We start from the raw sequence: 27,336 nt of genomic DNA on the forward strand, positions 1-27,336 counted from the left end.
AGCATAGTCTGTGTAACTGTTTTAATTACTGTTCTTATCATCAGTAGCCTCTGCTTCCTCAAAGTCCATTTTACCACAACAACCTTGAGCAGACAAACAAGACATTTAAAGTAGAAAATCTAAAGCAGATTATTTTGCTACCAAAGGCTTTTGTGATGTCATAATGTGTCACAGAATGTGTCATCGCCATGATGGGAAATAAACAGAAGAACCGGGAACTTCTTCACACCAGAACTGTCTTCCTTGTGTGGCAGGAACATCCAGATGGATGTTGGGATTGTCATGTGTGGCCATGTTTCTAACACTCTACTACTGTAGCTCTTGAAGCATGCTACATGGCAAAGTATACCAGGACATGTGGGAGAGAGACCCATTTAACACTGCTGTCTAAACCAGTGACCTCCAAAATCAGGCAGACTAAAAACATTTAGAGACTGCATCCTGAAATAAATATGCAATTTATGGATTTGATTTACTATAATGAAAATGTAAATTATGAAACATTCTAAAGAAACATTCTAAAGAAAGGATTAACAGCAGGTCTGAGGTTCTCCAAACACTGTTTCCCTGGAAACACTGTAGGTTAAGATAAAAGGGATATAAAACACTGTAGGTTGCCAGCTGTGTTACCAGGCAACACTGTTTACTGCTGATGGAATGCATCTGGACCACAACAACAGTGAGTGAACTATAAAATTATGTCAGCACTCACAGACTTCAACTTCCTGTGGACAGAGCATTCTCACAACTAAGAGCCTCCCTTGAAGAACCTGGACCCGACCAAGATACTGCCTCCTATGAAACATGAGACTTCCCCAAGGCAAAGGTGGGGATGGTCTCAGACCAGATGGGCTCCTTATATCAAATCCAAGTTACTACAGGGTACAAATGGGAGAGGACGCAGAAAATGGTTCCTGAACAACCAGAGTGATTTTCATTAAAGAGCATCATTCTGCTGACTGTCCATATTTCCTGCCTCATGTCTTTTTGTGACATCAAGAGGACCTGATGTCAGTGAACACCTCGTTGAGCATATGAGTGAGTGACAGCCAATACCATCCATTGCTAGCAATCACAAAGATACATGAATACAAAAATAATAGTTTCCTTCTTAAATTTCCATACTACTGATTATACTGCTTGGCTTCACACAGTTTTCAGAATATTTTCGGCTATAGTCTTCGTAACTTTGGGATATTTCCTCTTTCACCTTTTTGAGTCTCGTGTTTTTGACAGATCTTTGCCTTTGGTCACTGTAAACCTTTGGTATTCTCTGCAAATATTATGGTCTCTGGTCCTTTTCAAACTAACTGGTAACTTGATATTACAAATTTTGCAGTAGTAAGACATAAGGCATTATTGAGTATACAAACACTAATATCTACTTGAAATTCTTCTGTGTGTGTATATATATATATATATATATATATTTATTTATTTATTTATTGAGGCTACCATGACATATCTGCAGGGGCTTTAAAAACCATAATTCTAGGAGGGAATCAACTCTGACTTTTCATTTAACATACTTTTATTATTAAAATATGCTATGTTGAACACTGAAATATTTCTCCCACTCCTGAGCCTACCCTAATTCTATGTAACCAAATGAAAATTAGTTACACAATGAAAATTCCCACAGATTTGTCTTTCATTACTTGGTTTCAGGAATGCACAATTAAAAAAAAAAAAGAACTTACCCTGAAACATGTAACATCAGCAGCATATAGAAGACAAAGAAGAGATGATGAGTATACCAGAAGATATCATAGTTAGAAACTCTGAAAAAACAAATAACTTCATTTCAAAGCCACTTAATATTTCTTCTCACGAAAAAGATTGTGCATCATTTCAAAAACATGTCACAATTTAAGGGAGTTAAAATATGATTTCATCTCCAATTTACCTATTAATATGAAATTAACAAGCCATGCGGAGGGAAGCACAAAAATTATAACACTTCATCAATTTGAATATTCTCTGTATTTCAAATAAAGATACATAGAATTAAAATAAGGTGTTTATTTTGAAATTATTAATATTTAATAATTATTTAATATTTTAATAATATTCAATATTTAATAACTAATAATTATTAAATTTTAAAATTTAAGCCTAATGTTTACTTTTGTTGTCCATTTAAGCAATGTTTTCAATTTTCAAATGATTCCTAAAACAATGTCCCTAACCCTATACATATTTTTATAGTAGTGTGAAGGAAACTAAAATGGAGAGAAATTAAATAAATACTTATTAAAGCTTTATATTATTTATATTATTTTCCCCGGACAGTGTAATACAACTTAAAAATGACACCTTGTTATGTTATTTCCATATTAAAACTCCATCATGCATAATGATTGGATTATAATTATTATGCTCACTTTTTCAAAATAATCTGTTTCACAGTTAAGTATGGTTTCAAGATTGACTTTCACATTTTTAATTCTATATATAAAACGAATTCCTAGATTTATTATTTTAATCCAGAACTAGAGTTCAGACTTAGTGACTGTCATTTGAAAACCTACTGAAATGAAATGTTTGTATGACTATTATCTTTTATTAGTATATATTACTTATTTTGATAGATTGACCATATTATATCACTGGTGAATTACTAGACTATATTTTACATTCAGAAATCAAGCACTTAATTTCTCTAATACATTCTTTTCTCACTAGCAAGTAAAAAAAGATAGGTTATATAAATGAATAATTTAAGAATTCTCTGACTCTCACAATAAAACTTAACAAAAAAAGTAGAGGTTTATAATCACCATTAAAAAAATGAGAAAAAACCTGATGATTAAGAAACCTACACAGAATTGCTTATGAGTAGAATATATGGTTAAGTTGAGAATATACACTGATCTTTCCATTCCATTTTACAAAACCATGTCTCATAAGGGTACTTTTTGTAGCTATAGAACATTCATAACTCTTTCATCTAGAAATCAATATGCCGCACACCATACTAATCTCTCAAAAACTCCTAAAACTGAAAAAGGCAAGTTTTTAAACCAATGCGTTACTTAAATAAAATAAAAATTCTGTCCACAAAATTGGTACCTGCATGCATTAACAGTAGAGATTTTCTAATATGAAAAGTTATTTTTAATTTTGTAAAATATTTTGCGTATATGCTTACTATTTGACCAAGCCATTCTACATCCATGTATATTTCTTAGGACATAATTGAGTAAAGTATAGAAAGACATATGGATGGGGGTTGGTTGGTAGTTTCCAAATTTAAACATTGAAAGAAATGTTATCAACCTAACCATCTAACTAGGAAAGTAATGCAAAGCATGATATGATAAAATGCTCTGCAGTCAGTCTTCAGATGTGTAGAGAAATAGCTATTAATGTGGAAAAAAGCTTTATTACACTGATTTAAGGGAAAAGCAGATTTTAAAGTAGTATGCATAATATGATTCTATTTTGGCAAAAATAACACATAGCTATATGAAGAAGGAGAGTGATTAAAAAACAAATACATTATGGTGGAGCTAGGAGATGGGGATGAATGAACAATATAAGAAGAAGGATTAGTTTATAGACATAAACATCAGAAAGTTTATAGTGCTACTCTCTAGTGATGAGGTTTTGGGGTGTGTGTTCGTGTTTTTCCAGAGGTGTTTCATCTCCCTGCAAGTAGAATTACTTAAGATTTTTGAAGATTAGAATATATTTTGCTGCTTCTTTTTTTATTTCTTAACCGAAAGCATAAGATATTTTTCTTGACCAGAAACATATGAAACTGTAAATTATTGTGAGAAAAAGAATATTCACCAGAAAGAACGTGGAAATGCTCATGAAAATGTGTATTTGTGTGATGTCACAAATGGAAAAATACATGTGAAGCATATATTTCTGAATATTCTAGCAGACATGAACTGAATGTGTTTCCAAAGCTTTGTTTATAAAACTACACTAAATCACAACAAAACAAACCCATATCAGGAAATGAGTTCATAAAGCAATTCTTCAAGGAATCCCCAAGGTCCCTATGCATTTACTTTGAAGTCATCCCATGTCTAACATAGTTACAGTATTCTCAGAAAAATGACCCTGACAAGCTCAGCTTTCTCATCAAAAATTCTCCATACATGATTCCTTACCAACCCACATTATGACTAATACAAAGTGTTTTCACAAAAACAGGAAATGATACATAGAAATGTTTCTACTTCTCACTTGCCCAGAATAACCCATTAACCAGAACAATGTATTGGTTAAACATTTTGACCTTTTCTACAAATGAAAATGAGGATAATTTGAAATAAATCTAATAATTTGATGAGTAAACATCAAAATAATGCCTCTGATACTTACCGTATGGCATATGTAGAAGCTGTGATCATCAGGAATAGCACCAATACCATGCAGACTCCTGTCAGGCCAGGAACTATAGAAATGTAAAGAAGTATGTTTTAATTTAAGTCACACTAAAAATAAAAAGTACAAAAAAATTGCCTTAAACCCCAAAGTAATATGTTGTTTTACTGGAAATGCATTCAAATTGCACTTCCTTATATGTTTTCACTCAAAAAATTTTGCTTTTCTGATTTTTTTTTTGAATTAGCACAATTTCAAAGACCATAAGATGAAGCAGTATTTTCCTTTTTTATTTAAATATTTTATTTTATATAATTCTTACATCTTTTTTCATCTTTGCACAATGTGTACATTTTCATCTTGGTTACATTCCCCATACAATTGCACCTCCCCCCCTATTTTGACTCTAGTCCTTACTTTCCCCGCCCCTCCTTCCCCCCTTCCCCGTAGTGTGTCTCTGGTTTTTAGTTGCTTGTTGATTTTGATTTTTACTTTGTATTGATTAGTCTTTTTCCTGGTCTCTTATTTAGGTTTTCTAAATTCCTGCTATGAGTGAAACTATCCGGTATTTTTCTTTCTCTTTCTGACTTATTTTGCTGAGCATGATCCCTTCTAGCTCCATCCATGTTGCTGCAAACTGCATGTGTTTATCTTTTTTGATTGCTGAGTAATATTCCATTGAGTATATGTACCACATTTTCTTGATCCAGTCATCTATTTTTGGGCATTTGTGTTGTTTCCATAGCTTAGCTATTGTAAATAGTGCTGCTATAAACATAGGGATGCAGGTGCCCTTTGGGATTACTGTTTCTGTGTCATTTGGGTAAATACCTAGGAGTGGAATTTCTGGATCTAACCAGGCTTATAAAGGAAAAATGGGAGAAAGCACAAATAAACAGGATCACAAATGAAAGAGGAGAAATCACAACGGACACAGCAGAAATCAAAAGAATAATTAGAAACTACTATGAACAGTTATATGGAAACAAGTTCAACAATATAGAAGAGATGGACAAATCCCTACAACTCTACAATCACCCAACGAAGCAGTATTTTCTAGCTTTAACTGAAGAGCCCACTTTTGTGTTTTCAAATATTCCATTCAGAATGGTGAATATGTACATTTTTTCATGCTGGTTTGTACTCCAATCTTCTAAACATATTTAATTATATAAATATTTACTTGGGATATTTCTAACATTTCTTATTTAGTGAGTATAATTACTGTATTTTATGACACTAGTACTGTCAGAGGCTTTACTTTCTGTGAAAAAAATCTTAATTTTTGTCAGTCTTAGGTTACAGTTAGAATATTTTGAAGATAGAGAGAAAATATGCAACATTAAACAAACTAAAATCCAGGAAAAATCAAATAATAAAACATATTTTTTGTCACTAGGAAATCTAAAAATATGTACTTCTTCATCAAGAGTTTAATTTTTTTTCCAAGTACCTGAAATGTTCAGTAGTAGCTATGAGATAGTTTTAGATATGTGTTAGTAATCAAAAAAGGGACTATATCTATCTGTATAAAGTATCTACCATCCCTTGCCACACTAAGATTATGCTTCATTCCTTTACCGGCTGCTCTTCAGTGGGATCATCAGTGGGCCTCCTAGGGAGGTCCTAGGAGCTCTACACTCATACTTAGGGGAATTCACTTTCCAGGTTGATGACCTGGGATATGGATGGATCCTGTTGCATAGCACAGTATTTCATTCATGAAATTATATGAGACTGGATTAAAAAAAATTATGATGGGGCCTCCCCGGTGGCGCAGCGGTTGAGCACTGGGTTGCGAAGCTGCCCGCAGCCTCTGCGGCGCCGGTTCGATCCCCGGCTGCTCCCTGGCCACCGGAGGAGGGTCCCACATGGCGCGCAGACCTCTCCTGCCACCCGCTGCTCCCCTCAGCAGTGTACTTCGGTCCTTCTGCCTGCTCTGCTCCCCGCTCTGGCTCTGGTGAATTCTCTCACCCTCCCGTGCTTCTGACTGTACCCAGTACTTGTATGTATGTATGTATAAATCAATCAATCAATAAATCTTTAAAAAAAAAATTATGATGACATGCTGATTTATGGTTTGCACTGACAGAAATTTAAAAAAAAAAAATGTCTGAAGTTCTGCATGTCCCAAGGACAGTCCTGCCACACCCTGGAAAAGCTCAACTCCAAGTAGAAAATACAACATATGTAAGTGAATAAGTTATGTACAAAATAATATTTTTACTATGTATATTTAGGAAGAGAAGAGACAGGTTCTACCTAATAGGATTAGGGAGGATTTGCACTGAATGTAGGTAATAGTGCAAAGTTATGTTCCAGGGTATGATAAGCTACTCAGTAAGGTTAAAACAGTAGTTTCCCAGGTATATAAGAAGGCTAATAAAATATTTCAAGGCCCTACCACAGAGACTCTCCAGGATGAAACAAGGAAATATATTTTAAGTATTGGCTCAACACTGCCCAATACCACTCACGTGAAAAATTGTAGGATGGTGTAGTGTTATGCTAGGTGGAGAGATCACCTGTTTATATGGAAGCATTATACTATTTATATGCAATAACTTTTCATATAAAGAAATCATTTTACATCTTTGCAAACTAAACTTTTATAAATACTTCAAATGCTCCAAGGCCCCAACTATACTTTGTGTTGTATAAAATATTATTAAAACATAATTCTTGTTTTCTTCTCTTAAATTAATTCATATGAAGAAAAAAAAATCCACTGAATTATACATATGGTTTTGTTTTTCTGCTTTTTCCACTTCTATTTCTCATTGAATTCTTAAGACTTAAAAGAAAATCACAATAAGCAAAGTCATAAACAAAACTAAATTGAGTTCTTAAGAAGAAAAATGTGAAAAATTTGTGAGTATGTATACAAGATATGTGACAAATATCATATATCTATAGGCAAAAACAAAAATATATGTTAAAAATCTAAAAATATAATTGGTATATAAAGAATGAAAATACCTAAATTATTCTCAATTTCCCATTATAAAATTGATTTAAAAGAAAAACAATGCAGTTGATAAGACCATGCCTCAGTCCCATATGTAATTTTGATTCTTATTAAGATGTTCCTTTCAAGCTTTTAGATAAACTATCTCAACTACTCAATCATCCCTTTCCCTGAAACATATTCTAAAAATCCCTAAAATACATAGACCTCCTTATGTCATTATAAATGTAAGGTAAGAAAGGTGAATTTTAGTAAGAAACTGCATTAATATAAGAGCAAATTTTTGAGATATTCATTATTCCTTAACAAATTAATACTCTAGACTAAGGTATCATGGATATTTCAAGAAAAATAAATTATTTTCTTTTCATTTTTAAAGGTTTTAAAATAAAATATTCTGCTAAATTACTGAATTATAAAAACAACATTGATACATACGAAAGGTGACTGTGCTTGCTTACTGTTATTCTTCATTAATTTGAAGCCCAGCTGTTTGCCTTCCCTCTGCTTTCACTGCAACTATATGCTTGAATTGCTAATATTTGTACTGAGAGACAAATTTTCCATATATTACATTTTAATATATGCTTAATCACTGTGCAACTTGATGATGGCTATATTCAAATCTTCAGAAAGAGTAATGAATAACAACTTACCAGTTGTGAAGAGAAGATTTCTAGGATCCTGATAAAAAGGAAAACAAAAAATTTTGACCAAAAATTAAATCACTGGTAACAGAAAACTCCACAGATTCTGCAAGGTATAGAGTCAAGCATTATTCATGTAATACAGTTCTTCCAATGGAAATAAGAGATTCAGTTAAGTTATTTTAAGCTTTCACAATACTAGAGATTATAACAGGTACAAAATTCAGGTCAGAGAAGAGCATGGGATGATGTCAGAAGACCTTAATCTTAATGGCTAATTACAAGCTAGTGGCAGTGGCCTGAAATCTACCCTCTGACCATTTTGGGATTCTTTGGCTATAATATGGAAGCAATCATATACTCTATCACAATTGCTAACTTATAGTTCTTAATAGAGAATCAAAAATGATAAAAAAATGTAGAGGTGGTTTTTACACTTCAAAGAGGTTGTAGACTGCAAAGATGTAAGAATTTACAATCTTTTAAATACATTGAAAGCAGTGATAATACTCACATAGGGGGGATATGTTCCTATTACCCAGAAATATAAAATATTAATATTGCAATTGTAATATTTCCTTCAGACATATCTTGTCACATAAAGATATAAAGGAGTATACACAACTCCCTATCTCCTGGAAAATTTAGATCAATTTTCAATATATGGATGAATTAGTTTTTATCCTACTGGTGCTATCACACAACTTTTCAGTGTCTTTCTTATGCTTCCACTGAAACTGAGATTACAGTAGAATAAATAAAAATTAAGACTTAGATGATATAGGGCCTCCCCGGTGGTGCAGTGGTTGAGCGCTGGGTTGCGAAGCTGCCCGCGGCCTCTGCGGTGCAGGTTCTATCCCCGGCTGCTCCCCGGCCACCAGAGGAGGGTCCCACATGGTGCACAGACCTCTCCTGCCGCCCGCTGCTCCCCTCAGCAGTGTACTTTGGTCCTTCTGCCTGCTCTGCTCCCTGCTCTGGCTCTGGTGAATTCTCTCACCCTCCCACGCTTCTGACTGTACCCAGTGCATGTATAAACAAAAACAAACAAACAAACAAACAAATAAATACATAAATAAAACATGCCTCTATTAAAAAAAAAAGACTTAGATGATATAATTTTCAGGGGCTTTGATTAAGGACCAGTTTCCTAGGAATAAATTTTCATATGGCTTTAGTCAAATGATTTATACCCCTGTATATAAAAACATGTTTGAAGGATTATCTAGAAAAACTTAATATATAAAAATCTAGGAAAAATACAATACAAGCTGGACAAAGTAGTAATAGCAGAAATATGAATAAATAGCTATGGGGAGTCAGAAGATGGAACAATTAATATTGCCAAGGAATGAAGACTGAATGTGAGACTGGCAGATAATTTCACAGATAGCATGAGGAAGATTTAGCTAGATCACCAAGAATGTACCATAGCTACTAGCTGGAGCTGGTGGATCACTGGAGTTCTGGAACAGGCAGAGTAAAAGCACAAAGCAACAACAATAAGCACAAAGCATAAACCCATCTTTCTAAGGACAATTTACAGAATATATCTGTTCATGTATGCAAATATAAGTGTTTATGTGTGTTCAGTCATCTACCACATTGCCAGATACCTAGTAGGTATTCAGAAATATTGAAAGATTGAAGAAGAAAAGACAGAAAAGAGAAAAAGGGGAAATACAATTTAAAACAAGTTACCATTTTTCAATCATCAGAATTGGGAAAAAAGTTTTTAATGAATGAGGTGTAAAAATAGACATTCTGATAAACTTGATAGGAGTGTGCAAACAGGCGAAACCATTTTGGAAGGCAATTTGGCTTCAAAATTCAAAATATACACTGCCTTTTTGGAAGGCTAATATTCTTCAAAATTACAAATGCAATTTGTAATTACCTTTGAAACCAAAAATCCATTCTCTGTCTTCTTATTAAAAGTATACAAAAATAAATTTATTGGAATATAGATCATAACAAAATTATGGAATCAACATAATTTGTGAACAAGAAAAAGGCTAAGAATGAATTATGATATAGCCATATGAAGAAAATTATGTCTATATGTATTATTTTCAAAAAAAAAAAAAGAAAAGAAAAGATTAAAAAGTTAAAAAGGAACAGTCCTTTATCATTAGTGTTGTGTGCAAAAATGTTCTCCCAGTCAGTGGGGCCATGCTCAGCAAAATAAGCCAGAAAGAAAAAGAAAAATACCGGATGGTCTCACTCATAGCAGGAATCTAGAAAAGTAAATAAGAGACCAGGAAAAAGAATAAGTATAAGAAGTAAAAATCAAAATCAACAAACAACTATGAACCAGAGACATTCTATGGGGTTGGGGGGCAGGGAAAGGAGGGATTGGGGTCAAAATAAGGGGATAGCAATTGTATGGGGAATATAAAAATAAAATTAAAAAAAAAAGTTAAAAAGGAAAGGGTGGACTAAGAAGGTAACAGAAGAGGTTCTTGCTTTGCTCCCAAGAGATTTATCTAACTATAAACTAGAGAGACTCTACATATAAGAGTCCCAAAGCTTCAAGTGAAACCAAAATTCCTCTTGCTCTGGAGACAAACACAGAAAACAAAGAAAAGAGATGATAGAAGTGGGTGTCACTATTCATCAAAAAAGAGGTGGAAGCAGAGAAACCTGGAGACTGTAGTCCAGGCAACAACACTTCTGGCTCAGCCAGGGGCCCAATAAGGGGAGAACAAATGGGTGTATAGGCACACACCCTTGACCAAGGGAAAACACATGCAGAGGAGTTGGGATGTTCAACACAAACAAGAGCTCATGTAAGAAGATCAGAGACTCTGAACAGGACTGCATACCCCTTACTTACCGCTTAGGATTGCTGCTGAACTCATAAAGCACACTGACAGCTTACAGACTACAGAGTCTCAGATGTGGACCCCCAAAAAAGAAAGATAGTGGAAGTGCCACAATATAAGCTAGCCCTTCCCTCAGGTGCATTCACAGCAGTGGCTAGATACCCCCAGGTCCCTTAACCATACCACTGACAAAACAACTGCAAAACAAGTCTCAGGACCTATGGAAGCCAACAAAGACAAAAAAAAATTAAAATCAAGTGAAATAAAACCAAGGTGCCACCTGCAAGAAAAGTTAAAACAATGAAGCTCTAAGTTAAAGTCATAGGCATTTTAAGATAACAGAAACACTAAAATCAGCAAAAGGTGTATATAAAAAATATATAACACATGTCACCTTAAGACCACAAGGAAATATAACATCTCAAGGAGAGAAAATTCAAAGTCATTATGAGAAACTTGAAGAAATGGAAGAAAACCCAAAAAAGCAAGCCAAAGTGATGCAAGACCACAACAATGCTAATCAAAGAGAAATCAATATTCAAAATAACGGAGATATAAAGAGCTCAACAGACGATACAAAAAAATTCTAGAGAAAGCTATGGAAATAGAATAGAGCAAATAGAGAATCAACTGAGTGACAAAGAATATCACAATGCACAAAAGTCCCAAATGGAAGGAGTTGAAAACAAGCAAACAAACAAACAAACAAACAAAAATAATAAATGAAGCAATGGTTATGCGGGAAACAGGGTAAAGGGGTGAGAATTCATCCAAAGAAATAAAAGTAGAAACTTTCCAAATCTGGAGAAGGAACAAAATAGGTAAGCCCATGAAGCTAAAAGAACAAAGGGTTACATAAATGTAATGAGACCTACACTAGACACACAGTAGAGAAACTACCAAGAGTTCAAAACAAAGAAAGAATATGGAAAAGGGGGCCTCCCTGGTGGTGCAGGGGTTAGAGCACAGCTCTAAGAAGCTGTCCGTGGCCTGTGCAGCACGAGTTCCACCCTCGGCCGGCCAGGAAGCCGGCTGCTCCCCTCAGCAGTGTATTTCAGTACATCGGCCTGTACTGTTCCCTGCTCTCTCTGGTGAATTTCTCAATCCCAGTGACTCTGGACTATCCCCAACTTCTTAAAAAAAAAAAAAAAGAATATGGAAAGAGGCTAAAGGAAAAATTCTGTTAATTTATAAAGGTACTCCATCAGGTTTTCATCACACTTCTCAGCAGACACTACAGTCAAGGAGAAAATGGAATGACATATTCAAAAATATAAAAGATAAAAACTGACAGCCAAGAATACTACATCCTGCAACACTCTTTCAGATATAAAGGGGAAACAAAGGTCTTGCCAGACAAACAAAATCAGAAAGAGTTTGCTAACAGTAAACCTCCCCTATAAGAAAAGCACAAAGGAGATCACATATCTAAATGAAAAAGAGCAAAAAATTGACAAGAAAATAAGAAACCTAAAGAAAAAATAGCTGTAGCAAGCACTCACATCGCAATAATCACACTCAATGCATATGCTATTGCAACAGGGTGGTCCCCAGGAAAGGGGGAGGTTCCCTGCCCCACCCAAGGGAGGGTGGAGCTGAGCAGGAAGAGGAGAAGCTGCAGAAGAGACTGAGGAAGGAAGCAGGATGGAGCCAGGAGACCTGGAGGAGGCGCATGGAGCCTAGAGACATGTGAAGAAACTGAGCTTGTCTTTTGGTCGTGGACTGGGTGACACAGATGTGGGTGAGACCCGTGGGGAGGTGACAATGGCAGCTTTTATCTGGATGTTGATTTTGCTCTTTTTCTTCCGGGCTTGTCCGGTTGTTTGTGACCCTTTTCTGTGGGTCCCCACTGGAAGATGTTTTAGACTTGTGGCAGGCTTTGGGGCCTTGCTCTGGGCCGACCCCATATGGATGGAGTTTTACCCACGAGGGGATGGGTAACTTTGGGTGCTTCATTTAGAAACTAGACTCTTTGCCTTACCTGTATTGTTTCCTAGTTTTTATTAAAGTTCCTTTCCATTAAAGTGTCATATGTTTTGTGTTGATGCGGCAGATGGCAGAACCCATTTAGAATAGGCAGGTTTGCGGGGTTTGGGCTGCCCCTCTCCCTGTCCTATAACACTTTGACTTATCAATCAAACAAGTTGGATCAGTGCCAGAGACAAAATAGTGGGAGAAGACTTCAAACCCATACATCAATAGATAGAAAACTGATAGGAAATCAACCATGTCTTAGAAAAAGTGTTTTAAATGAGGAAATAGATCACATGGACCTAAATAAACACTTCTAGGACACTACACCCTAAAAATAAAAAAAATTAAAATTACACATTCTTGGTCCTCCTTGGTGGTGCAAGGGGTTAAGCACAGCACTGTGACGCTGTCCACAGACTCTGCAGCATGAGTTCCATCCCCAGCCAGACAGGGAGCTACCCACATGGTGCAGCAGTCCTCTCCTGCCTTGCTCGCTGCTCCCCTCAGCAGTGCATTTCAGTCAGTCAGCCTGTTCTGTTCCCTGCTCTGTCTCTGGTGAATCCTCTCAACTCCCGCACTGGCCTGCACCCCAGTTCTTGTATGCATAAATAAATAAATCTTTAAAAAAATGTATACAATCTTCTGTTCTCAAGTACACATGAAATAATCTCAAGAAATGATCACATGTTGGGTCATACACACAAAATTGTTGTTATTATTCATGAAAATTTAAACAGTATCAATAATCTTTCATCACAATGAAACCAAAGAGAAATCAGTTAAAAAATGGGTAAAACCTCAAATATGTAGATTCTAAACAACATGCTACTGAATGATTATTGAGTTAACAAGAAAATCAAAGGAAAAATTAAAAAATGAATACGTATAAATTAAAATGAATCTACCAACTTATGGGGTACAACAAATGCAGTACAAAGAGGAAGTCTATACTAATACAAGCTTAATCAAGAAACAAGACAGAACTCAAATAAGTAACAACTTTACACTTTAAGAAACTAGAAAAGTAAAACAAATAACTAAAGCCAGCTGAAGGAATAAAATATAAAAATAGAGCAGAAGTAAGTGAAATACAAATCAAAAGGACAGTTTGAAAGAAAAATGCAGCCAAAGGATTGTTTTTTTTTGTAAAAATACACAAAATAGGTATAACTCTAGATATATTTACTTATAAAAAGGTGAAAATAATAAATAGACTCTGAAATTAAAAATAAGCTATAACAAACATGTTTGAAATAGACAAGATTACAGGTGACTATCATGAAAATTTATTCCCATAGATTGGATAATCTAGAAGAAATGGACAAATTATTAAAGCATGCAACCTTCTGAGAATGAATTAGGAAGCAATAAATGCCTGAACAGGCCAAATACCAGCAAGGAAAATTAAAGATACCTATCAAAATTTTAGTGGCATTTTTTAAAGAAATAGAACAAAACAATACTACAATTTGTATGGAACTACAAAAGACCCCCAAATAGCCAAAGCAAGCCTGACAAAAAAGAATGGAGGTTTCCTACTCTCAGATGTCATAATATACAAAAAGTTATACAAAACAAAACAGCACAGTGTTGCTATGAAAATAAACACATAAACTAATGGAATAGAATTGAAAACCCAGAAATTAACTCAAACTTACATGAACAGCTAATCTATAACAAATGAATCAGTTATATACAATATACAATAGAAAGGAAAATCTGTTCAACAGAAGGTGTTGAAAAACTGGATGGCCATATGCAAAATCATGAAATTAGACCACTATTTCAGAACATACATAAAAGTTAACTCAAAAGGCTTGGATTAAATACTTGGCTATAAACCTGAAACTGCTGAAGTGGCTGAAGCCAAAAACTGTTACAGGTGGTGCGCCCCAAGAAAAATGGGAACTAAGTATAGCATCTGGGATGGAGACTCTGATACGAAATAAAAGGGACGACAGAAGCACCCCTCAGTGTTCAGGATTGAGCATTTGTGCTTGATTGTTCAGGATTTCAGCATTTTCAGATCTTCAGTGATTCCAGGGTTAGTGATTTCTGCACCCCCACCCACACCCCCGGCTCCAGCCACAGATCTTCAAGAAGGCTGTTGTGAGTCTCTGAAGGACTTGGAGAAGTCTCCAGCAGCCAACCTCAGAGAGGAAAAGTTCAGAGGCTTTGCAAGTAGCCAAGCAACTGAATCTGATCCTGGTTTTCCTGCCATTACAGTCTGGCAGGGAAGGCGAAAACCCGGAGCCAGGTGCCTCGCTGAGCTACTGAGTGGGCTATTTGTCAGGTCATTCAGCTGCTGCCGCTGCTGTTTTGAATATTGCTTGTCTGGTTCTGTGCTGAGGCATCTCAGCAGCTCCGGGGAGCATCTCTTTTTGTGTCTTCTGTTGTCTTCATGAGTTGGATCCCTGCCTATAGTCTGGCTGCTGCATGTTCCAGGTCCACAAAGGCAGGACGATGCCATCTTGGGAGCATTTGTTTTTAGGACTTTAAACCACTGGGCATGGATTCGGGTGAGGTAATGAATTTTGGCCTGTTACTCTGTTTTTCCCTGTTACTCTGTTTTGTAAATCCCATTATTGTTATTCTCTGAACCTGAGGAATCTTGCAATTGTATGCAGGTGAAGAATTCAGACAGTGACCAATAAACTATTTTGACAGTGTCCTTGACCAGTTTTAATGCCCCCTGCTGCCCTGTATCAAAACCAAAAATTACATAAAAGAAAATACTCCTTGACATTGGTTTCTTAGATGTCTTTGGGGACTCAACTACAACAGCAAGTGAAACAAAAGCAAAAATAAACAAATGGGACTACATCAAACCGAAAAGCTTCTGCACAGAGAAAGAGGCTATTATTAAAACAAAAAGACAGGCTACAAATAGGAGATATATTATCACAAAATAAATGCAATAAGGTGCTACTATCCAAGACCTACAAAGAAAGCATAAAACTCAAAAAACAAGAAAGAAATCATACAACTCAACACAAAGAAAGCAAACCAACCAAAAGATGGGCACAGAATACGAAGTCACTTTTCAAAGAAGACATACAAATGGCCACAGGCACATTAAAACATGTTCATTTTCACTTATTGTCAGGGAAAAGATTTCACAATGAGATAGCACCTCCTGCATGCGAGAGTGGCCCATATAAAAAAAGATAAGAAACAACAAGTATGGGTGACTGTCACGCCACCAAGGTACAGAGCAGCTTTTCTATGTACCCAGGCAGACTAAATAATGAGCTGATTGAACAGCATTGGTTCATTTATCTCACACCTGATTTGCCCATTCTATGATCCAGGCACCAAATACAAAAGTTAAAACTTGGTGCCTGTGCAGACCTGGCCTGCTCTGACCTCAGGGCAGGCTCCTAGGCTGTTGAGCTCTGAAGATCCACAGGCAGAGTCAGCCTAAGTGGAGCCAGAGGCACTCTGCACCCAGTAGGGGGAGGGTTGCTGCAGCAGTAATGCAGGGAAGTCTCCCTGGGAACTCACCATGTTGGCATGGGAATTCAAGGGCCTCTCTATTGCTTGAAGTTGCCCCTGTGGGGCCCCATGCTCCTCCCTTCAGCCCTGAACCAGGGGCTGAAGGGTAACTATTGCCTTATATTCCAGAGCTTGCTCTGGCACAGGACAAACTCGCCTCTGGAGCCTGAGTGGGTCTGCATGCCCTGGGGGGAGTGTGGTAGGAAAACACTACCAGGTACCATCACTGTCAGCTTCTGCCAACAGTCTGAGCCTCAGTGAGACCACTGGTGGAAGGTGGTAAAATGCCTGCCACCTACTGCCACTTGCACTGCCTTCAAGCAGCTTCTGGGGCAGATGCCAGAGCCCCGGGGCTGGGGAGGTGCTCCAGTGGCTCAAACTTGGCTAGCACTGGGCTGGCTGTCAAGCCTGGCCCTCTGTGGAGGTCCTCCATAGAGCTGTCCTGGAGCTTGCAAAATGGTGTAGGTGTTGCCCAGAGGCAGTGCTCTGAACAGCAAGACAGGAATCTTCTGCTCTGTCTTGGGAACCTTAGAGGCTCCGCATTGAAACTCAGTTGGCACTCAGGGAGGAAAGGCCCACAGGCAGAAACTCAGCACATCATCACTTCTCCAGTGGCTCCTGCCACTTCGGCATTGGCAGAAAAGAGCCATTCTTGCCCCACAATGTTTGCTATGGGGCTCTAGTTTCAGCTTCAGGAATGCTTCATTGAGGCCCTCCTCAGTGGGCGGGGATTGATAACTAGTCAGGAGCCAGCTGGGTTTGAGCACCCGGAGGCACCCATATACGTACACTCTAGCTCCTACTGCCTGCCACAGGAGCATGTGGCTTGTAGGCAGTGCAAGCCATAGTAGCAGTGGGTGACAGATAAATTACTGCCCACCACCAGTGCCCCCATTACGCCAGACCAAGCACTGCAGTCCCTGGTTCAGGGTTATGGGGGAAGAGCATGGTGCCAAATGTGCCAGCTCCAGTTCTGTGGCTCCCTAGAGCCACAAGCAGTAGAGGCCCATGGAGGGCCAACACAGTAGGCTTCTGCTGGAGCCCACCCTGCAGCAGCTGGGACCGATCATATAGTGCTGCTGCAGGTTCCCCTATCACCTTTTGTTGCATTATAACACCTGGCTCCTGTGAAGAAGTGCAGTATTCCTCTAGCCCCACTGAGGCAAGTTCCAGTCAACAACACTGCCCTGACCTCAGGCTGGCCAGGTCTGTGCAAGCACTGAGTCTTCCCCTTGATATTTGGCATCTGAATCGTAAAATGGAGCAATGAGGTGTGTGCTATAGGAACCCATCAGATTCAAGCCCAGTTCATTATTTAATTATTCAGAGTGAAAATAGGAAATGAGGTGATTGGTCCAAAATTGTTTAATGAGTCACTTAGGTTTGAAAATGGTCTAATCAGGTTTGTAGGGTGGGGGGCCCTCAAAAAGGATATAAGGCAGGGAAGGAGCCAGTCTAAAGCATTCTGTCCCTGGCCTCCAAAGAAAGAAAAAGGATCAGCAGCCAACCTCTGAAGAAGACAAGTATCTGGCTTCCCATCCCCAAAGACCTCCACAGAGACCCAGCCACAGTACCTGCCTCTGGCCCTGCCTCTGAAATTGCAAGCAAGCAGCACCGCTGGCCTTGGTCTGGTGTTTCAAAGAGCTATAATGTTATTGGTGTGGGCCAACAACTCACTGTTAAATACTATGTGTTTCACACCAGTGTTTGGCATAACCTCTTGGTGAGCAGTGGTTACTGGCACTACTGGTAGTATTGTCCATCAATTCTGACAGGTGACCAGTACTCTGTGTAGGTCACTTCTGAGGCTGTCCACCATTTTTGAACATCTGGCACTGCCTTTCATTGCTGCTGCCTCCATTGCTGTCTGATCCAACATCCGGAGCTATCCAGCTAAGCCTTCAGATTGTTACCATGGGCTACTGTGGTGGTACCTCAGCAGCCCCACCTGTGAGCACCTCCATCGCCACCATAAGATGGATCCTGTCCCATTTCTTGGCAGTGTGCAACCATCTACAGGTCCTCATTGACAGGAGAGCACCTTCTTGCATCAGCAGCCTATTCCGGACTTCTGAACAGTATGGACACTATGGTTAGGTAGCCACCCACTTGACTTAGAAACTCCTTCCTTTTCCCCATCACTTGTTTGCTAAATAAACTCCAATGTTCTTATTCCCTGAACCTAAATGATCTCACAATTGAGCATGCAAGTGAGAACCCATAAACAATGACCCATGTCCTACCTTTTTTAAAAAAATTTGCTCTAAAATATTTTATTATTAGATCTTATTAAAAGGTTCATATAAAAAACAATAGAGGGGCCTCCCCTGGTGGCACAGCAGTTAAGCACTGTGCTGCAGATGCTGCCCGTAGCCTCTGCAGCACTGGTTTGATCCCGGCCGCCGCGGCAGTCCTCCCCTGCCAAGCCCACTGCTCCCCTCATCAGAGTACTTTGTCAGTCTGCCTGTTCTTCTCCCCACTCTGGCTCTGATGAATCCTCTCACCCTCCCGCGCTTCTGACTGTGACAAGTGCTTGTATAAATAAATAAATAGATAGTAATTACCTATATTTTCCATCTTTAAAAAAATTAAAAAATAATTAAAAAAAATAGAAAACAATATGTGTGACACAGAACACCACATGGAAAGGGTTCTGATGGTTGTGGCTTCTAATTTCTCTACAAAATTAACCAGCCACTATGGAGGGGAGAGAGTTAAAAAATATCACTTCAGAGAACAAAGAGAATGTGCTAATTTTTAAGTGCAAAAAAGCTCATAATAAAATAGACTTTAAAAATTACAAATAAAAATCTACAAATCAAGGATATTTTTAAGGCCTTTCCATGGACATAGCACTTTATAGAAACAGGAGACCAACCACCGAGAGGAAGAACCCGTTATAGCTCTGCTTCAGCACTGTTTCAATACATACAGATGTTGTCTTTTAATAACACATACCTGAAAACCATGTAATCCATTATGCAATATATTATGTAATATATTATACAGCACTGTGTAATATATTATGTTTCTTCCATTAAAAAATAAAAATAGCAGTATAGTAAAGGAATTCAAAAGTTCCTTGTTATTTTGGTTTTATGATTTGTTCCTGTGCTTGTCATCAATTTTACCTTTTGTTTTGTTTTGGGAAGAAGGTCAAGCCTGTGATAACAGAAGAGATAGGTAATAGGTGGAAGAAAAATGGAGTAGAGGAAGACAGGGAGTATTTTCATTAAGTCTCTATAAGATTTAGCAGAAATTGTCAGAATACTAATCAAACAGAACAAAGCTATTTGATTTTGCACTCTTGGAATTTATGAAAAATAGGTAGCCTTATAAAAGATGGAAGAATCAAGGCACAGAGATCTAGCCAGTCTTGTACATGTGCCTTTTGTACGTATCTAACCCAGCACCTTGCATGCATACAGAAAAGCACTCTTAAGTCAGATACTGACTGCCACAGAATTCAGCTCAAGGTCACTATTTAAAGGATTAAGAAATAATAATAACATAAGAAAGAACCACTAAATCTCAATTGTATTTTGAAGTCAAATAAACTCATTATCCAGAATCATCAAATACACAACCTGTTTTTCTGATTTTTATCCCCAGCCAAGCACAGTATATGAGCTATTAAAGGATTCTGATCATGTGAAGGCTCTGTTGACAATCTCCACCAAATGGTAAGAGTTAGACAAAAGCTGTTAGGAAGCAGAAGGCAGGTCTGAGTGGCAGCCATCTGAACAATGCAGAATATAAAATGTAGATGCTCTCCCAACTTCCATTTTCAGCAGGAGACTGTGAAATAGTAATTACCTATATTTTCCATTGAAAAGGAATAAAACTCAACTTGACAAGTACATTTTAAAAGCACTCAAAAGGAGCAATAAGGTATAAATTTTCTATGAAAATCACAGACCCTCATTAGTCATCTGACAACAAGTGAAAGGAAAATGAGTAGACAGAGACCACCCACCTCATCTCGGTACCTTGCTGCATTCAGTTCAACTAAGTCTTCACGGTAGTTCACAGAGAAGTTCAGCGCGTTCACCAGATGGGCAGCCACGTGCACACCTACAGAATTGCACCAGTTCAAATCAATGGGACTTTCTGGAACACTTGATGGAGAGGCGTTAGTTCCTCTACCTAGGTAAACCCAGGGTCAAACTTTGACAGTTATATGAACAATGAAATATTAAATTCCAAAATATTAAATTACCTGCTGTTTACAGACAGCAGGTAAAGAAACTGAATTGTCAAAGGCTGTTATAAAGTAACTCTTGTAAGTCAGGGTTAGAAGCACACAACACACACCAAACACACACACAGATACGTGCACATAATTTGGGAATTTAAGGCCCTCTGAAAGTCTTCTAACCTGCTGAAATCTTCCACAATCCACAGATTGAAGTCATCATGCACTTAAACTAAAAGTTGTTAACAGCCACTTTTTGGGATAAAAGCTCAGGAAAATAATAATTACAATATAATAATCTATGTCAGTGGCACAGGGAATAGTCTTGCATGAACTCTGAGTTCAAACAAAAGAAAAGTATAAGAAAATTACTAGAGTGTTGTAGACAATTTCCTATTGGCATGGCCAGGGAAGAAGAAAATGAGCTTGAGTAGGGTACGGAAGGCAGGAGCAAATGGCCTTGTACACAGAACTTTTAATTCCCTCCCCCACACTCATTCTATTCTTGTAGGTGAAATGAGGATGGGATTAACACTACACTACAATATATTAAAAGAAGAAGAGATAATTAGTTAGAAAACCTGTTTTAGATTTGCCTATCACTGCCTCAGTAACTTCTCTGCAAAATGATGTTGACAGAAATAAGAGATTTTAATAAGATAACTGAGTCAAGACTGCTCAGTAAACCATTTTAGTTTACTCCAATATTCGGAATGTAGTAATTCAAAGAGGATATAGTTTGCAAACCAGAATATTTTACAGTTCCCTCAAACCTAGAATATAAGATATAGATAAGCCAAAAGTACTCACAGAGATCAATAATTGTAATAAACAGAATGATAAATAACCTAAAATTTATTTAAAGAATTTATAAGTCAGTGCCAGTAATCAATTCAGAGGGGTGTTTGGGATGAGCCTCAAGAAACATGAATAGGAAGCTGGCACCAACAATGAGAAGGTTCCAAAGAAGTAAAACAAAGGGTGTGTAGGTGAGACTTTATTCTGCACAGATAAAACAGTATTTAAGCAAAATTACCTGTTTTATAGCTTCATTATAACAGAAATCTATAAAAAATTATTTTAAATTAAAGGTTTTATGTTCGCTAAATACTGGATGGCTCAAAAATGCAAATGCTTCCTTAAAGGAAATGCTATTCTTTCTGAATTCTCCTGAACAAAGTCCTGGGTAACAGTTATTTGAGATACATACTTAAAGGATACATTCGCTTTCTTTTTTTTTTTTTTTAAAGATTTATTTAATTATTAATACAAGCACTGGGTACAGTCAGAAGCGTGGGAGGATGAGAGAATTTACCAGAGACAGAGCGGAGAGCAGAACAGGCAGACTGACGAAGTACACGGCTGAGGGGAGCAGCGGGCGCGCCACGTGGGACCCTCGCCCGGCGGCCAGGGATCGAACCGGCGCTGCAGAGGCTGTGGGCAGCTTCACAGCCCAGCGCTCAACTGCTGTGCCACTGGACAGGCCCCTACATTCACTTTCTGCAAAAGGCCTTTTAGTTCAAAAGAATTCAGGATTTCTAATGATAGGCATCAAGTAGGAAGCCATGCTAGGCATTTTATAAATATTTTCTCATTTAAATCTCATAACAGGGCCTCCCTGGTGGCACAGGTGGTTGAGAGGAGCGCTGTGCATCTGTCCGCAGCCTCTGCAGTGCCAGTTCGATCCTTGCCGGCCTCGGAGCAACCCACATGGTAAGCAGACCTCTCCTGCCATGCCTGATGCTCACCTCAGCAGTATATTTTGTCAGCTTGCCTGTTCTGTTCCCTGCTCTGTCTCTGGTGAATCCTCTCACCTTCCCGTGCATCAGGCCTGTACCCCAGCTCTTGCATAAATAAAAAATAAATAAATTAAAAAAATAAATCTCACAACAAAAGAATGAGGTAGGTAGAATAATCCCTGTTTAACAGCTAAGAAAACTAAGGTTAAGAAAAGTAAGCTAGCTAGGGTAAGATCACTTGTGTCAGATTGGAAACCACTGAACATGTGCTCATTCATGGCAACACCTTACATTATCTCAGTTGCTTGACTGTTCTCTAAACATACCAGATGATTTTTACATAACTACGGTTTACAACAAATCACGTTATAAACATGTGGTTTCCCCATCTGACTCCATCTTTGACCATTCACCTTTCCCCAGCTCTAATCCATCCCTAACCCTTCCAACAACATTGCTCTTAATCTCATCCTAAATTTTTATTCCATCCCAATCTGGAATCTTATTGGAGTCCTAATCCCATGCCATCTCACACTTCCATAGATGAAATGAGAACCACCAGTGGGAAGATGTTTCGGGATAAAAAGTGAAGATTTTTGTTCAACAATATTAGGCAATATTTTAAAGGCTGAAAGTTTGATTTCTTGGTAATCATTGTATAAAAACACTCCTGATTCAAAGTGGCCATCTATAAGTGACCAGACCAAGTGTCTCAAGTATCAAAATAGCTATGTCCTATAAAATGATAACCAGATGAAAATGTAGGTGCTATGCTACTGAGGTAATTAACCTCTGAGATTACAAATTATTATAATTAATTTTCTTTTAAGAACTTCACACACATATTGTCATTTTAGCTTTAACACTATGAAGTACGTGCTACTGTCAATCCATTTTAAATTGAAAGTTTACGCCACATGGTGACATAACAGTATAGGCAGAAGGACTATATAACCGATCTCCACATGTAATCACCACATGTACTACTTTCTGCTTCAAATATTTGAAGTGTCATATATTTGCTCAACATAAAAATTTATTTTGAAATGACTTAAAAACAAAATATTCAACACTTTATTAACTTGGAATTAAAGTATAATTGCCACAAATTTTAAATTTGCTCTTCTACTCAAATACTAATATCAAAGATACATTCATCAAATACAATTTGGGGTGAAATCATATTCTATGAATATATTTTGTCATTCAAATGTTCATGTATTTTAAACTTATATTATTGTCAATATTTTTGGAGCTTGAAAACAGTCTGTTTCTTCCAGTTGTTCTAAATGAAATTACTTACTTTTAGGAAATTATCAACATGAGCATGTACATTATATTGGGACATTATAATTATCTATATGTATTTTAATATATATAATGTATACAAAATGCATGGCACACCCAACTCTCTTTAAATATATGGAAAATTATAAAATATCAACATCACGACTTGGTTACACTAAATAGCATGCAAAAATAAAAATACTATTCATAAATTATACAATTCTAACATAATATTTAACATCTTTTGGCTTTCTCACCTGAAAAAATACAAATGGTAACACCACAAGTTATATGGAATGTTCTGCTTTTATCCAACAATCTTCTGGTTCTTCTGCTTGGAAGCTGAATAAAAATCATTTACTATGGTAAAAATTATGTAACAATGAAATATATGTACAAAGTTTTTCATAATTGTATTTCTTATAATATCAAAAAGTTTGGAATTATGGCAAGATAAATTATACAGAACATTCAAACTATAAAAGACAATGTGAAGAGACATTATTGATATGGAAAAATGTATAAATGATATTGTTCAGTGAAAACATTACCAAAAATTACTACACTAGGAGCCTATATTTTATATTGTTTTATAATAATTATATAATTATACTAATTATATAATTATACTATAATTTATTATTGTTTTTTATAATATCGTTTCAAATTAATGGCATTATAAGTTAACATATCTGTAGACATTTACTCCAAACTACAATCAGCAGTTGTTCTGGCAGAGTATTATTAGGGGGAACACTCACTTTGCATATTTCTGGACTGTTTGCATTTTAGCACATATAAATCCCCTTTGCAGCCAAAACATAAGATTGTTTTTAAATGAAGCAGTTTCATCCATGGTTGTAAAGTGCCCGCTTGATCTTAAGGAAAAATAAAATGTCAAGTACCTTTGAACACCTACATTTTACACTCGGGAACAATTATTTCAGACTTATTAAGTTCTGACAGATTTGGGTGGGCACATTTCATTTCCTGCCATTTAGCTTCCCTTTTTCACACTAAGCCAATGACCAGCCACAGGGATCAAAACCTAGCATTTAGCAATGGGGGGCAATCTGGAGATTTATTTCCAGAAATTACCACATTAAAAATAAAGAGTTTCCAAATATAATTATGTGAAAAGGTTAAAAAGTTTTACTGCAATAAATCTGCTCATGTGAACTTTTCAAAACATCAGAGAAACCTCATACTAACAACTACCAAAAAATCATTATCTGCCCAGCATTGTCACACTGTCTTTATGAAGAAATAACTACATGTACATGTTCACATCACATACATTATACATGAATATGATCAAAGACAAAAACAAGTTTCAGTTGAATCTTAACTGTCAAAGTACTTTTCTATTTACTTATCTTCTTTATTTTACAGCACTAAATATCACACGAAACACTGCTGATTTAATCAGGACATCTTTTTCAAGCCTATTACACAGCTCTAAACAGGTATGTATTTTTTTTTTTTTATAGAGGCATGTTTTTATTTATTTATTTATTTTATTTGTTTGTTTTGTTTATACATGCACTGGGTACAGTCAGAAGAGCGGGAGGGTGAGAGAATTCACCAGAGCCAGAGTGGGGAGCAGAGCAGACAGAAGGACTGAAGTACACTGCTGAGGGGAGCAGCGGGTGGCAGGAGAGGTCTGCGCACCATGTGGGATCCTCCTCCGGTGGCCGGGGAGCACCGGGGATCGAACCGGCGCCGCAGAGGCCGCGGGCAGCTTCGCAACCCAGCGCTCAACTGCTGCGCCACCGGGGAGGCCCTAAACAGGTATGTATTTTAAGAGATAAATTGCCACCAATGACCGGAGTCATTCTATGAGGTCTTCAAAGACAATAAACAGGGCTCTATTTTGCTCGCCAGGATTTAAGATAAAAAAAAAAAAAAAAAAAAAAAAAAAAAAGGATCTCAATGAAGCACGGATTAGTGGAAAGAGTTGAAGCAGAACAGATCTTAGCTCTGCTATTTATTGGTCTCATGCTCACGGTCAAGTTATTTAAACTTCCTCTCCATGCCTCAGGATCCTGATCTACAGGCCTGACTACAGAATCACTTTGAGGATTCATAATTATATAAGTTGAGTGTTTGATCCAGTACCTGATGCCACGATTAATAATTATTTCTATTCCCTTCTTTCCTTCTCTAGTGTTGCAGCCGAATTCATTGATCATCTTGATAGATACCTTGGTCTTATTAATTTTGAAGAACTCACTCTAGCAGAAAGTCAGAACATGAAAACTAGGTAGGATGAACATATCACTATTATATCTCCTTTTTTGTGCAGGGATCTGTGACTGTGATTTTTTTTTTTTTTTCTTACCTTCTGGGATCCTCGAAGGTAAGCCAGAAGTGTTCGGCACATGGGTAAAAGGATAAGGCTGCAGTTGAGATTAAGAACAGACGCGGATGCTCTGCTTAGGCATAATCCTAGCTGAACAAATAAGGCAAGAGTCAAAATACAGTCAAGGACAAAAGAAAAAACCTGCTGACTCACCTTGCTCGGCCTGCAAAGATGATGGAAAATGCTAAACTCCTTTGATAGTTTCAAACAATCCTCCACGTTCCTCTCAACAAACCCCTAAAAGACGCTGGTCTCTTTCTGCTCTACAATCACATACAATCTACATGCCTCTCATTTTAAGTCAGGTTATAATCATCTGACTAAATTCTTCCAGCATGAGATCAATTTTGTGTTGTGCCCTACTATATTACGGTGGGTGTACAAGCCCTTGAGAGCCTCAATATATTCTGTGTCTCCGCACTGGTGATGATGACTCCTCTGTTTACTAATAAAGCACTGATAATTTCAAATCAAGTATTTGAAATACTCACTCTCTCTCTCTCTCTCTGGAACACTCTGAGCACAAACCCTTCTACACCACTGTCTGAATCTAAGCTCTTTATCTTGATGACTAATCATCCTTCAGATTTCATGTTAAGCACTATTGTAGATTTCTTCTCTGCCCAGAAACTTGGATAAATCCCCTATCAGCTGTGCCTCATTACAAAATTAATCATAAGCACATTGTGCAGCCTATTTTTCAAAGGATCAGTTCCCTTCAGTACTGATGCAATATTTTTTTGGAAATTAATTTTAAACCCAACTCTTGCTGGATTGTCTGCTATTGTTTAGTAATATCCACATTCATCATATGAATGGTGTACATGAAAAAAACTACAGCCAGGGTCATAAATGTGCACTTGTCCTGAAATAAATATAAAATTGCCGTATTTTAACAATATTGACTAAGAAATATGTGTAAGTGATTTATTTTCCTCATCCTGAACTTGGCCATCCTGAATAACAGAGTAATTTTTGACAAAATAGCAACTGTGTTACAGTGTTTATTGTTAGCACATGAAATATTATTCCTGAAAGGGAGACAGGATAATAAGAAATGTGAGGAAAGTAATAATTTTCATTGACCAATGAAATATAATTAATATTTATATTTAGGCTATTTCTATACTGTGAGTTAGAAGACCTTAAGGATACAGTTCAATGAGAAGAACAGCAAGCAGAGTAATAGTAATAATCCACTCTGGACTAAAAAATTTAAATACAATTTTCTCATCTCAATCATTGAAATTATCATGAGTGTGATAAGTTTCATTTCCAGAGAAATAAAGTAATTGTTCTCTCTTTTGACCTGACATCTATATGCAATAAGAAAAATTTAGCTCAGGGAACTTTAGATAATTTAATCTGCAATTTTAAGGTGCCAGAACAATAATTTATTTAAAATATATCAACTAAAATCTATCATATAAGTTCAGGAAAGAGATAAATTATCCAAATTTCCATTTTGGTTCAATGTTTTTATTTTTTTTTAATTTAAATTTTATT

At 37.0% G+C, this 27,336-nt stretch overlaps 1 protein-coding gene and 1 long non-coding RNA gene across 10 annotated transcripts in view; one reads left to right on the top strand and one right to left on the bottom strand.

Annotated features, from left to right (window-relative positions):
* The window catches only part of NOX4 (NADPH oxidase 4), a 248,422-nt gene that overhangs the window by 149,529 nt on the left and 71,557 nt on the right, over positions 1–27,336 (bottom strand). For 5 of the 9 annotated variants that reach the window (XM_054699596.1, XM_054699598.1, XM_037523119.2 and 2 more), the window contains 6 exons: positions 25,810–25,920; positions 23,726–23,810; positions 20,224–20,321; positions 7,966–7,993; positions 4,339–4,411; positions 1,701–1,781 (listed from right to left, as the gene is read on the bottom strand). In XM_054699596.1, coding sequence (XP_054555571.1) covers positions 1,701–1,781; positions 4,339–4,411; positions 7,966–7,993; positions 20,224–20,321; positions 23,726–23,810; positions 25,810–25,920 — 476 coding nt within the window. The remainder of the gene's footprint in view (positions 1–1,700; positions 1,782–4,338; positions 4,412–7,965; positions 7,994–20,223; positions 20,322–23,725; positions 23,811–25,809; positions 25,921–27,336) is intronic. The other 4 variants (XM_054699594.1, XM_054699599.1, XM_054699595.1 and 1 more) reach the window with 1 other exon arrangement.
* LOC119255704 (uncharacterized) lies at positions 191–26,548 on the top strand. The gene is made up of 4 exons (XR_005127521.2): positions 191–1,038; positions 22,054–22,155; positions 24,861–24,934; positions 25,636–26,548. It is a non-coding gene; the product is annotated as an uncharacterized LOC119255704 (long non-coding RNA).

The sequence above is a fragment of the Talpa occidentalis genome, unplaced genomic scaffold (genome assembly GCF_014898055.3).
Source record: "Talpa occidentalis isolate TD23 unplaced genomic scaffold, MPIMG_talOcc4v2.1 talOcc4.3, whole genome shotgun sequence".
In the NCBI taxonomy this organism is placed as follows: domain Eukaryota; kingdom Metazoa; phylum Chordata; class Mammalia; order Eulipotyphla; family Talpidae; genus Talpa; species Talpa occidentalis.